This window comes from Thalassophryne amazonica, chromosome 18 (assembly GCF_902500255.1).
Source record: "Thalassophryne amazonica chromosome 18, fThaAma1.1, whole genome shotgun sequence".
Taxonomy (NCBI): domain Eukaryota; kingdom Metazoa; phylum Chordata; class Actinopteri; order Batrachoidiformes; family Batrachoididae; genus Thalassophryne; species Thalassophryne amazonica.
The window spans coordinates 18,566,212-18,580,114 of NC_047120.1; the positions used below are offsets into that span (position 1 = coordinate 18,566,212).

At 43.3% G+C, this 13,903-nt stretch overlaps 1 protein-coding gene and 2 long non-coding RNA genes across 3 annotated transcripts in view; all 3 read right to left on the reverse strand.

Moving 5' to 3' along the window:
* Nucleotides 1–5,527, reverse strand: part of LOC117530496 (microfibril-associated glycoprotein 4-like) — a 54,860-nt gene extending 49,333 nt beyond the window's left edge. Inside the window, exons 1-2 of the mRNA XM_034193412.1 lie at nucleotides 5,499–5,527; nucleotides 5,343–5,415 (exon numbers count right to left, since the gene is read on the reverse strand). Coding sequence (XP_034049303.1) covers nucleotides 5,343–5,348 — 6 coding nt within the window. The 5' untranslated portion in view covers nucleotides 5,349–5,415; nucleotides 5,499–5,527. The remainder of the gene's footprint in view (nucleotides 1–5,342; nucleotides 5,416–5,498) is intronic.
* A 513-nt stretch (nucleotides 5,528–6,040) lies between these two features.
* On the reverse strand, nucleotides 6,041–6,297 carry LOC117530504. Its single transcript, XR_004566381.1, has 2 exons — nucleotides 6,256–6,297; nucleotides 6,041–6,152 (listed from the first exon to the last, which is right to left on the reverse strand). It is a non-coding gene; the product is annotated as an uncharacterized LOC117530504 (long non-coding RNA).
* A 1,048-nt stretch (nucleotides 6,298–7,345) lies between these two features.
* Nucleotides 7,346–7,804, reverse strand: LOC117530506. Its single transcript, XR_004566383.1, has 2 exons — nucleotides 7,756–7,804; nucleotides 7,346–7,536 (listed from the first exon to the last, which is right to left on the reverse strand). It is a non-coding gene; the product is annotated as an uncharacterized LOC117530506 (long non-coding RNA).
* Between the last annotated feature and the right edge of the window lie 6,099 nt (nucleotides 7,805–13,903).

A 13,903-nucleotide genomic window follows, 5' to 3' on the forward strand; every position in this document is an offset into this window, starting at 1 on the left:
CTTTCTCACTGTATCCTCCAGTCATGTCTCCCCCCAGTCTTGGCATCATCCTTCATTTTTGCACCTGGGACTTTTCATAAGTGTAACTAGTTTCTGTATCACTGTGTCTTATGTTCCGTTCGCTGCTGCCCTGTTATATCACTTGGTCTGCCTTCTGCCACATTCACACCGCACGACACGCGACGCCACAAATTTGCATGCCTCGCCTGGCGATGGACGTGCCACCTTCGCCCGATGTGTCGCTCTGCTTTCGCTGCGAAAATTCACCGCAGTGTGTCATCAAATAGGAGGAGCTTCCATTCCGCTTGCCAGCTACAGTTGTCAGTCAAGTCAACACCGGCGGACCTTGATCACACGGAGCGAGTTGCTGTGCTCTATTTGTTGTGGAAAGCTGACAAACGTCACCAGCGGCGCCATCCCTGGGTTCATAACATCCTCATGAGACGTTCACAATTCGGGGAGTTTCATCATTTGCTGCAGGAGCTGTGTCAACATGACGGCCGCTTTCAGTTGTACTTCTGCCTCTCCAGGTCCCATTCCCGCGCACACATGTGAACAATTTAAAAAAAAATCTGGCTGCTGCTGCAGTTTCTCGCTGTCCTCTCCAACTCTGTCATAATTGTTTTATAAACCAGTCACCATTTGTTTTATTGTACATCTGTGTAGTTAATAAAATTATATTACAGACGATTCATTCGCACGCATGTGAAAAAAAACTGGCTGCTGCCACTGCTGCGGTGCTGCTGCTCGCTCTCCCCTCAAACTCTGTCATAATTGTTAAATAAAGGACAAAAGGGACATAAGTCCTGCTCACAGGCTGGCTACCAGACGGGACATGTCCACATCAGTATAAACTCCAGACATCTCCACATCACTACATATCCAGTCCCTGATTGGTCATCGCGACGCGACAAGATGAAAAGTTCAGATTTTTCAACTTGGGGAGGAGGCAACGCGATTTGCGCCACTCGCGCCAATCGTTTCATTCGCGTTCATTGTGTCAAATTGCGTGGCTTGAACTTTTGTGGCACCACAACCCGTCCTTCCATAGGGATCACATGGCAACCTGTCGCCGCCGTCGCTTGCGTGTCGTCCGGTGTGAATGCGGCATTCCAGGTCCATGTCATGTTTGGTTCTCTACTGCCTTCTTGTGTCTGAGTTGTCATTTGGTCTGCCCTCCGTGTCCATTTCATGTTCGGTTCTCTGCTGCCCTCTTATGTTCACCTTTGTCCATCACATCTTCTCTGCTCTTTTCCCAGCTGCAATCCATCGTCTCATTAGTGAATCAGTATTTAACATCACCTGTGTTCATGTTCCTTGCGGGTCCATTGTAGGTGGTTGTCTTTGTGCAGTACTGTTTAACATTCTGTTGTTAAAAGTGACTGCTTACCTTTTGTGATGTCCTGTGTTCTCTCCACTACTCCATTTTTGTAAGTACTAAGTTCTGTTTTTTGTACTCCCTTGAAGATTGACTGCCTTAGTTAATATACAAATAATGAATGTTTATGAGTTCAATGTTACGAATATTTCATGAGGTGAAAGCTGGAACATACCATTCAACGAGGTGAAGCCAAGTTGAATGGTATGTTCCAGCTTTCACTGAATTAAATATCTGTTCCACTGAGAAAATGTAGAAACATTCATTATTTGCTTTATATAAAAGCTAAAATTGATCCTTGTCATTTGACATTTTATTAATTTATAAACAACAGAAAAGGGACTTACATTTTGGTTTTCCACTGCTGCTAAAGTCCAAATTGTGACGTGTAGTCCAGTGATGCTGTGCACTGACTTAGGACTTCCATTAAAAAAAAAATAAAAAATGAGACTGTGTAGTTCCTCAGCCCAACCAAAAATCATATCGGCTTTTCATCTGAACAGTTCTTCATACATCCAGACGGCTTACAGTGGAGTGGATTTTGTGTGTGTTACAAGAATTAGCAGCATCAGTTAGCTCAATCAAGTCATCGTGTTGTTGTCCCCCTTGCGCATGCACACACATGCAACTGGGTTGGCGCTTGTGTGCGTGTGTACTACAAAAAAAAAGAGTGCAGTGAAAAAAAAAACAACCATGTCAGAAATGAGTCCAGCTTTTCATTCTTTGTTCCTTCTAACAGCCTCCAGACAGCGCAGTGGATTTGTTTTGTGTGCGTTACAACAATTAGCAGCGTCAGTTAGCTCAATCAAATCATGTATTGGTAGAGTCGTTGTCCCCCCTGCATGCGCACACGTACTACCAAAAAAGACTGTATACATCTTCAGGGCAGTAGGAAAAAAAAAATCACATCAGAAATTAGTCCAGCTTTTCATTCCAACTTCCTGCCAGCAGCCTCCAGACAGCGCAGTGGATTTGTTTTGTGTGCCTGCACATGTGCATACATGTGCACAAGGACATGCTTGTGCATGTGCAGGTGCAATGGTACCAAATGTATGGAACCACTTTTGGACTCTAAATGCAATGCAACACAAATGGGATGAATTAATCCATGTCATGTGACATACAAAGCACCAATCAAATGACAAGGATCCACTCAGCCATTATAGAAACCTTGCCCTGGATATTCACCCGAAGTGGGTTGATATTGTATTTTTGTTGTGCCTACTCAGTCTCCAGTTTTTGTCCACCGCTCACCAACTGTAATTAAACCCTGGCATCTTCTGAATCCACCTGTGTTTTACTGTCCTGCATCTTTGGGAATTATCAGATTCTGTTTATATCTTGGCCTCAAATCTTAACAGTAATTATGTGACAACCAATATTCAGCCATGTTTGAGGTGTTGAACTGTACATGTTTCATGTGTGGTGCACTATGCACCTAAAAAGTGAAGCATTGTTTCCAAGACGTAAAAAATAAATAAATAAAAAAATCCCAGGTTTCTTTTTCCTTGTTAATTTCTGACTTGATGTCAAAGAATATTAAAGGTTTTTTTTTTCTTGTAAAAAAATCTTTTTTCTTCCAAATTTGTGACTTTTGCTCACAAATTTACAAGATTAAAATTATATGGGGGGGGGTGAAATACAGTGAGGCAAATAAGTATTTGATACACTGTTGATTTGGCAAGTTTTCCCACCTACAAAGAATGTAGAGGTCTGTATTTTTTATCGTAGTACACTTCACTGTGAGAGACAGAATCTAAAAAAAAACACTGTATGATTTTAATTAATTAATTTGCATTTTATTGCATGAAATAATATTTGATACAATAGAAAAAACAGACCTTATATTTGGTACAGAAACCTTTGTTTGCAATTAGAGAGGTCAATCACTGCATCACTGCAGCGTCTGCAGTGATGCGGTCACTGTATCGGACCGTCGTGGTGAAGAGAGAGCTGAGTAGGAGGGCAAAGCTCTTGATTTACCGATCGATCTACGTTCCGACCCTCACCTATGGTCATGAGATTTGGCTCATGACTGAAAGAACAAGATCGCGAGTACAAGCGGCCGAGATGAGTTTCCTCTGCAGGGTGGCTGGGTGCTCCCTTAGAGATAGGGTGAGGAGCTCTGTCACTCGGGAGGAACTCGGAGTCAAGCCGCTGCTCCTCCACGTCGAAAGGAGCCAGCTGAGGTGGCTCGGGCATCTTTTCCAGATGCCCCCTGGACGCCTCGATGGAGAGGTGCTCCAGGCACGTCCCATCGGGAGGAGGCCCCGGGGAAAACCCAGATCACGCTGGAGGGACTACTTCTGTCAGCTGGCTTGGGAACGCCTCGGGGTTCCCACGGAGTAGCTGGGGGAGGTATGTGTGGATCGGGAGGTCTGGGTGGCTTTGCTTGAGCTGCTGCCCCCGCGACCCGACGTAGGATAAGCGGAAGAAAATGGATGGATGGATGGATGGATGGATGGACCTTTGTTTGCAATTACAGAGGTCAAGTGTTTCCTGTAGTTCTTGACAAAGTTTTCACACACTGCAGCAGGGATTTTGGTCCACTCCTCCATTCAGATTTCCAGATCATTCAGGTTTTGAGTTTCAGCTCCCTGCAAAGATTTTCTATTGAGTTCAGGTCTGGAGACTGGCTAGGCCACTCCAGGACCTTAAAATGCTTCTTACGGAGCCGCCCTGGCTGTGTGTTTGGGGTCATTGTCATGCTGGAAGACCCAGCCATGACCCATCTTCAATGCTCTTACTGAGGGAAGGAGGTTGTTTGCCAAAATCTTGTGATGTATGACCCCATCCATCCTCCCTGTCCCCTTTGCAGAAAAGCGCCACCAAAAATGATGTTTCCACCCCCATGCTTCATGGTTGGGACAGTGTTCTTGGGGTTGTTTTCATCTTCCAAACATGGCAAGTGGAGTTGATTCCAAAAAGCTCCATTTTGGTGTCATCTGACCACATGACCTTCTCTGATGCCTCCTCTGGATCATCCAGATGGTCACTGGTGAACTTCAAACAAGCCTGGACATGTGCTGGTGAGAGCAGGGGGACCTTGCTGCCCTGCAGGATTTTAAAACATGACAGCATCATGTGTTACAAATGTAATCTTTGTGACTGTGGTCCCAGCTCTCTTCAGGTCATTGACCAGGTCCTCCTGTGTAGTTCTGAGCTTTCTCAGAATCATCCTTACCCCACAAAGTGAGATCTTGCATGGAATCCCAGACCGAGGGAGATTGACAGTCATCTTGTGTTTCTTCCACTTTCTAATAAATAATCATAACAGTTGTTGTCTTCTACCAAGCTACTTGCCTGTTGTCCTGTAGTCCATCCCAGTCTTGTGCAGGTCTACAGTTTTGTCCCTGGTGTCCTTAGACAGCTCTTTGGTCTTGGCCATGGTGGAAGGTTGGAGTGTGATTGACTGAGTGTGTGAACAGGTGTCTTTTATACAGGTAACAAGTTCACACAGGTGCAATTAATACAGGTAAAGAGTGCAGAATAAGAGGGCTTCTTAAAGAAAAATTAACAGGTCTATGTGAGCCAGAATTCTTGCTAGTTAGTAGGTGATCAAATACTTATTTCATGCAATAAAATACAAATAAATTATTTAAAAATCATACAATGTGATTTTCTGAATTTTATTTTAGATTCTGTCTCTCACAGTTGAAGTGTACCTACGATAAAACTTACAGATCTCCCCATTCTTTGTAGGTGGGAAAACTTGCAAAATCGATAGTGGATCAAATACTTATTTGCCTCACTGTATTCCTCTCCCCCCCCCCCCCCCCCCATCTTTTATTTTTAGTACTTTTAATGTCCTAATAAACTGTCACATTTTCAATTCTGACATTAAATAAAACTGAATTAAAATTTAATTTTTAAAAAAAGCCCTTTGTGTGCATCAATATTTAATATGTTTTTATTTTACATCATTTCTTGCAGACCTGAAATCAGTCTGAATTTTCAGACCTACCTTCATCGTTCACTTTGTGCTGAACTGAGCTGATGAAGTTCCTGATAGGGATCAGATCCGGATCTTCTGAAGTCTGGGGAAAGTTTTTAAAAAATGATTAAAGCAGTTTTCTGTAACGAGTTCATCACAGCAGTGTGACAGCTGTCAGGTTCTTACCTCTCCGATTTCACAGACGTCTGTCAAACTGCATCTTGCTGCTGCTGCACCAAATAAAAACATCACGCACTGTGATGTCACAGCAGTCTGACCAATCACAAAACAGGCTGTGGCATGCAGGTGATTCAAACAGACATCCTTCCAGGAAATAAACACACACACACACACACACACACACTCAAATAGTTTGTGTTGAATCATTGAAATAAGTCATTTATGATGATCTTTGACCACAAAGAAAGCTTATCCTGGATGTTTTTATTTGGCCGAGACTCTGTAGCTGTTAAACGTGTTGCTTTCTGTAGCTGGCAATCAATTCACCCTATTGAGGTTTCAAATCCCCCAATTCTCGCAAGATCTCAGAGGTGCCCGTCACTGCGAGATGTATATTATATTAAACTGTATATGTCGCGGACATGAACGAGCGAAGCTCTTCAGCATCTCACCCTGTCATTTAGGTCCTTCAGAGTTTTTTCAGCAAATGCTCCTGGGGAGCATTAGCATGGCTAAAACCCTTCAACTTATTTTCTAAGATCAAAATATTTTTACATGTAATATACACGCTAAATAGTGACTGACTTACCTCAAGACCTGTCAAGGTGCACACCGCCTCTCAGTTTAGCGTTCCTGGAAGTGTTCAACATTTGACATTTCCTGTTTCAGTGTCAACTTTCCACTGAATTCCCACAAGATCCCACAAGATCTTCTCTATTGTCAAACCAGGAAGTGTCAGTTCAAAATGTATTCAACTTTTGACCTGTTTCACTGTGGACTCAAAATTTGGCACTTCCTGTACCATGAGTGAGCTTGCGCTGCTTCACACATATTATACATATATATTATAATGGTTACACAACTCTCCATAGCGAATAAGTTTCTTTTTTTTTTCTTTGTTGGTGGCAGCCGAGAGTTTAAAGGTCAAACATTTTTGACAGTGCCACAGGTTTTGAGTTGTCCTGTTTTATTTTTGTTTTATGATGTTGTCAGTTCTTGGTGTGTCTTTTGTTGGTTACAAAGTTAAATAAATAAAAATTTGGTCACAAATAAACTCAAATTTTTAAAGAAAGGAACTAAGCTATAAACAAAAGGCTGGACCTCCATTTGACTGTGTAGGAACATCACAAAATGATCCAAAGCTTCATCAAATCAAATAGTTTTTTATTTATCAAATATTTAGAAGTCAGTTTGGACCCAGGCCACCACAGGAACAGACATCAGTGTATTTGAGGGATTTCTTTCTTCACCCACAATCGGACTTTCTACACTCTTTCTTGTCCCACAGCTTAGTAGTTTATGCCAACAAGTTTCATGCTCAAGCAGCATATTTGCCATCACTATTGAGCAATTCAGCTTTCAGTGTAACTGACGTATCACAATCAAGACCTTTGTATCCATTTATAACCACAAGATATCTAGAACCTGCTCCCTTATCAGATCAATCTGATCTTGCAGGACATTGCAACTTGTTTGTCCTCTTTTCCTGACACAGTACATCATGTCCAATCAATCTGATCTTTTTCATTCGATTTGGGAGAACACTGTTAACACAAACACAAGAAAATTGATCAGGAAAAAATAGATCCAGTTAATCACCTACAGCAATTTTCAGGACCCAGAATTATTTTGCATATTTTATATTTCTGAAATGACTCTAGCAATGTGGTCGACTGGAGTGAGATGAATTTACTTTTTGTACTGTGATATCATGTAACGCACCATGTGCTGCCATCTGCAGATCAAAAGAAACTGATCACTTGAGTTGATCTGTATTTTGGAAATATAGTTTAGCATGCAATGCTTTGAAGTTTCCTAGAAGTTCCTCACCATATCATTTTGGTCCTTTAGAATATTTTTTCAGTAAATTGTTCAGGGGAGCATTAGCATGGCTAAAACCCTTCAACTTACTTATTTTCAAAGATCAAAATATTTTTACATGTAATATACACGCTAAATAGTAACTGACTTACCTCAAGACCTGTCAAGGTGCACACCGCCTCTCAGTTTAGCGTTCCCGGAAGAGTTCAACATTTGACATTTCCTGTTTCAGTGTCAACTTTCCACTGAATTCTCACGGGATCTCCACTGTTGTTGATCCAGGAAGTGTTGCTGCAGGAAGCGTTCAACACTTCACATTTCCTGTTTCACTGTGGACTCATAATTTGACAGTTACTGTTTCAGTGTGAACTTACCACTGAATTCCCGCATGATCCCACGAGATCTCCTCTATTTTCGATCCAGGATGTGTTCAAGATTTGACCTGTTTCACTGTGGACTCAAAATTTGACACTTCCTGTTTGGGACTTCCTGTACCATGAGCGAGCTTGCGCCGCTTCGCACATATTATACATATATATTATAATGGCTACACGACTCTCCATAGAGAATCAGCTCCTTTTTTCTTTGCTGGTGGCAGCCCAGAGTTTAAAGCTCAAAGGTCAAACATTTCTGACAGTGCCACAGGTTTTGGTTCCATGTGTGTCAACAGTCAATCTGTCAAAACTCCACTGTGATTCCAGGCTCCTATAATCTCACTTACTGTGTTCATTACAACTCCAGCAAAAACAATGCTGCATCAGTCCATGCACAATGCTCAGTGCACTCTCTCCAATTACAGCCATTGAAGCTTGGAACTCCTTCCTACCAGTTTAAAACCTCAATCATGGGAGAGACTAAATCACAGGTGGAGTGTGTGCTTGTCATCACAAACTATTCGTAGGGTGGGGGTGTCAGCAGAAACCATTTTTAACAAGCATGTCTTAAACTGGCACGTCCACTCAGTTTAACAAGCTGGGCCTGGAACTTCGGAACTTGCCATTTGTATTACCCAATGTGTACAGGAGTTTCAGGAAAGAAGAACCAAGGCGTGAGGATTCAAGGATTCAAAATAAGTTTACTGTCATATGCACATAGGAACATGTTCCCTGCACAATGAAATGTGTTTACTGCATTTTTACCCATCCTAATTGCCAGTTAGGAGCAGAGGTCGCCTTTTTTGGTGCCCGGGGTGTTGTGTGGGCCGCTGAAGAGGAGGTACTGCTGGCCCACCACCACCAGAGGGCGCCCTGCCTGGAGTGCGGGCTCCAGGCACCAGAGGGCACCGCCGCCTCACGTGAGCAGCTACGGTGACAGCTGTCACCCATCACCTGAGACAGCTGACGGCAATCATCTGTGGGGTATATCAGCAGGACGGCACCTCCACCTCATTGCCGAGATATCGTTTCTACCTACGAGGTAACGTATCAAAGCTGACGGAGTGTATCCTTTTGGATTAGTGTATAGCTTGTGGAGTACTGTTCCAACGAGAGGTGGAGGTAACTTCCCTGCTGTTCGGAGTCTTGGGTGCAAACGCGCCCCCATCTAACTGTTCTTTGTTCCTCGCCAGCAGTACCAGGTCCGACACGTGGAGGCAGTGGCCACCTGGGAGTTCGGGACTTGGCGGCTCCAGTATTTCCGGGGTCCTGTGGCGGAGGAAGCCGTGTGGTTCGGGTCTTACCTTGGAGAGGCGTCTCCTATCTTCAAGCCTGCCCACACGACACTTTTGTGAATTGACTGTTGTCCATTTCGTGATTGGTTGTATTCGTTGTGCACGTTCACAACAGTAAAGCCTTGTTATTTGACTTTCTCCATTGTCCGTTCATTTGCGCCCCCTGTTGTGGGTCCGTGTACTGAAACTTTCCCAACACGGGGACCCAGCTCCAGATGTATATCCCTGCCCTAGGTCACGAGCAGGGCTGAGAAAACCTTGACCAGCCTCATGACACACTTAACAAACAACAACACACATAAGCCGGTCTGGTACATGAAGACATATAAAAGCACACACAAGGAAAGAATTGGGAAAAGAAAAAACCTCCATTGCTGCTGTGTTGAACTCACGCAGCACCACTGGAGAGCAAAAAAAAAAATCCATAGCACAGAAAAACAATCGTAACAAAAAACAAATCACAACAGACAACAGCCGAGACTTGGATGTGTCCAGTGTCCAGACAGACAGCCCGGAAGGCCGTGTGAGGCGCCATCGACAGGCCTTATCTGTCCATCCTGGGGGGGATCCCAGTCCTGAATCAGTCCACCAGAGTCTCAAGGTCCCACAGTCAACATCTCAGGACTGGGAAGGGAGGGAGGGTTAGATGAAGAGGCGGGGGAGATGAGGAGCGAGGCTATCAGGAGTGTTCCCTCAGGGGGAGGATTTATCCCAGCGGCCTTGAAGGACAGCTGGTGTTTGGAAACCAAATAGATATCCAGATTAACAGACCCCTGGCAGATTCCACAGTCTGAAATTTCAGAGTGGCTCCCAAATACATCTGAATAGAGGAGATGTGGTCTTACTGATGATCAAAGCGGTTTTCCAGTGCAGCCATTCTCCCTGAGATGGATTCCAAAGTGCGGTTGACACCCGCCGACTGAGCTGACACTGCCCTTCCAATCGAATTAATCATGTGGGGCAGCCTGGACGGGCCAATTAATGCCGCCTCCACCTTCTTAATTTTCTGGTAAACCAGTGCTATGGCCGCCCCACACAGCAGAAACCCGGTCACCACAGCTCCAAATAAGTAAACATCTTCAGCGTCCTCCACAAACAACGTGTACAGGCACATGACTTGCCACCTCCGCCAGCTGTCCATCACGTAACCCGCCACACGTGTCCCGGCAGAACAGGTCGGGTCCTCCGCTCCCGAGTGTCTTGTGGAAAAAATAGTATCAATTGCGTTCAGAGACCACTTGATCAGATCCATTTTGCCGTTTTCCTGCAGGGCTGGCAGCCTCACAGACAAAACACGCTACAGTAGCAGGAAAGTTGGAGAGGGAGGAGGAGAGCAAAATGTGACCATCCCGACCGAGAGCAAGAAGGCCAAAAAAAAAAAAAAAAAAAATTATGGAATTATGTAAATTTCTGGAATTTACATAATTATAATTTGCATAATTTACATAATTCTGGAATTGTGTACATTTCTCAGCCAATGAGAAGTCAGTACCCATTACGTCATTCACATGATTAGCATAGTATTAGCACACCAAAGCAGTGCCTTTAATGCCATAGGTATTAAAGGCACTGCGCTGCGGTGGTTTGAATCATATTTGTCTAATAGATTACAATTTGTTCATGTAAATGGGGAATCTTCTTCACAGACTAAAGTTAATTATGGAGTTCCACAAGGTTCTGTGCTAGGACCAATTTTATTCACTTTATACATGCTTCCCTTAGGCAGTATTATTAGACGGTATTGCTTAAATTTTCATTGTTACGCAGATGATACCCAGCTTTATCTATCCATGAAGCCAGAGGACACACACCAATTAGCTAAACTGAAGGATTGTCTTACAGACATAAAGACATGGATGACCTCTAATTTCCTGCTTTTAAACTCAGATAAAAACTGAAGTTATTGTACTTGGCCCCACAAATCTTAGAAACATGGTGTCTAACCAGATCCTTACTCTGGATGGCAATTACCCTGACCTCTAGTAATACTGTGAGAAATCTTGGAGTCATTTTTGATCAGGATATGTCATTCAAAGCGCATATTAAACAAATATGTAGGACTGCTTTTTTGCATTTACGCAATATCTCTAAAATCAGAAAGGTCTTGTCTCAGAGTGATGCTGAAAAACTAATTCATGCATTTATTTCCTCTAGGCTGGACTATTGTAATTCATTATTATCAGGTTGTCCTAAAAGTTCCCTAAAAAGCCTTCAGTTAATTCAAAATGCTGCAGCTAGAGTACTGACGGGGACTAGAAGGAGAGAGCATATCTCACCCATATTGGCCTCTCTTCATTGGCTTCCTGTTAATTCTAGAATAGAATTTAAAATTCTTCTTCTTACTTATAAGGTTTTGAATAATCAGGTCCCATCTTATCTTAGGGACCTCGTAGTACCATATCACCCCAATAGAGCGCTTCGCTCTCAGACTGCAGGCTTACTTGTAGTTCCTAGGGTTTGTAAGAGTAGAATGGAAGGCAGAGCCTTCAGCTTTCAGGCTCCTCTCCTGTGGAACCAGCTCCCAATTCAGATCAGGGAGACAGACACCCTCTCTACTTTTAAGATTAGGCTTAAAACTTTCCTTTTTGCTAAAGCTTATAGTTAGGGCTGGATCAGGTGACCCTGAACCATCCCTTAGTTATGCTGCTATAGATGTAGACTGCTGGGGGGTTCCCATGATGCACTGTTTCTTTCTCTTTTTGCTCTGTATGCACCACTCTGCATTTAATCATTAGTGATCGATCTCTGCTCCCCTCCACAGCATGTCTTTTTCCCGGTTCTCTCCCTCAGCCCCAACCAGTCCCAGCAGAAGACTGCCCCTCCCTGAGCCTGGTTCTGCTGGAGGTTTCTTCCTGTTAAAAGGGAGTTTTTCCTTCCCACTGTAGCCAAGTGCTTGCTCACAGGGGGTTGTTTTGACCGTTGGGGTTTTACATAATTATTGTATGGCCTTGCCTTACAATATAAAGCGCCTTGGGGCAACTGTTTGTTGTGATTTGGCGCTATATAAAAAAAATTGATTGATTGATTGATTCTGGGGAAAATGTGCCGATACATATATGGGTCCTTATTCTAAAGATTGCAATGCTTTACGCTACTGCTGTGGTGAACTTATTGGAGTTTCTTAAAGCTTTTTCAATTTATTTTCATTTATATAGCTCAAAATCATAAAGTTGCCTCAAGGCACTTCACACAAGTAACATCTAACCTTACCAAATCCCAGAGTAAGCACACAGGTGACACTGGTAAGGAAAAACTCCCTCTGATTTGAGGAAGAAACCTCAAGCAGACCAGACTCAAAGGGGTGACCCTCTGCTTGGCCCATGCTACTGACACAATTGGAAGTTTGCCGGTGCACAGGACGGGAGGGTTCCAGAAGTCGCAGAAGTTAATACCACTCCCATCTCTGGATGGAACCGCACCTCAAACAGAGAGGAAAAAACAGAATCAGGCATCAGAAAGACAACAAATACAGTATAATTTGTCAGCACTAAGCAAAAATCAAAGCAGAAAAAATACTAAAGTGATCGCCTTTAGATTGACTCCATTTTCTAATAACATTAATTTAAAATGGCAAAAAGCATAGTAACATGCTATGCCAGTATGCTAGCCATACGAAAGGGAAAATAAGTGCATCTTAAGTCTGGACTTGAAAGTCTCTACAGAATCTGACTGTTGATGCAGGGAGATCATTCTCCAGAACAGGGACACGATAAGAGAAAGCTCTGTGATCCGCAGACTTTTTATTGACCCTAGGGACACAAAGTAGTCCTGCACTCTGAGAACACAGAGTCCTGGTACACAGAGGCTGGTACGTAGGGTTTAATTAGGTCAGCTAAGTCGGGAGGTGCCAGTCCGTGAACAGTTTTATGGGCTAGTAGCAGAACCTTAAAAATCTGATCTCACTGGGACAGGAAGCCAGTGAAGAGATGCCAAAATGGGTGTAATGTGGTCAAACTTTCTGCTTCCTGTCAAAAGTCTGGCAGTAGCATTTTGAACCAATTGGAGACCCCTAATGCTGGACTGCAGTAAACCAGAAAATAGAATATTGCAGTAGTCAAATCTAGAAGAGACAAATGCATGAATCAGGGCCTCAGTATAAGCCATAGACAGGATGGGGCAAATCTTCACTATATTTTGCAGGTGGAAGAAAGTAGTCCTTGTAATATCTCTCCTGTGGAGGTCAAAGGACAATGTAGGATCAAAAATTACCCCAAGGTTCCTCACTTTGTCAGTGTGATGTATGACACACGAGCCTAGGCTAAGTGCTAGCTGGTCAAACATGCCGATGTCTCACTGGACCAAGAACCATCATTTCAGTCTTGTCAGAGTTTAAATGTAGGAAATTGCTTGACATCCAGTTTTTCACTGATGCAAGGCAGTCTTCTAAGGATTTTATGTGGATGAGATTACGAGGAGTTATCAGCATGTGCAACTGAGTATCATCAGCATAGCAATGAAAGGTAATCCCAGAATGCTGCAATATGTGCCCAAGGGGTGCTATATAAAGGGAGAAAAGCAGGGGGCCTAAGACTGACCCCTATGGAACCCCAAATTTCATGATGTCTCACTGGACCAAGAACCATCAGTCTTATCAGAGTTGAAAAGTAAGAAATTGCTAGGCATCCAGCTTTCACTGATGCAAGGCAATCTTCTTGTGGTTCTGTCTGTGTTGGGGTTTTAGTTTCCTGTCTCTTCTGTGTTAATCTGTTTCACATCTGTTACCAGCTTTTATTTGATCTGATCGCCTGTCTGCTCCCATCTCTTTAGGTTCTCTTTATATTATTTCCCAGCCTTTTATCTTGTATCACCTGTTTTCTGGTTTATCATTCTTTGCATATCCCTGCTTTTGTCTTAGTCATTTTCTGTCTGTCTCAGTAGTTTTGTCATTTCCTTCTCACAGTCCCTTCCAGCTCTGATATCA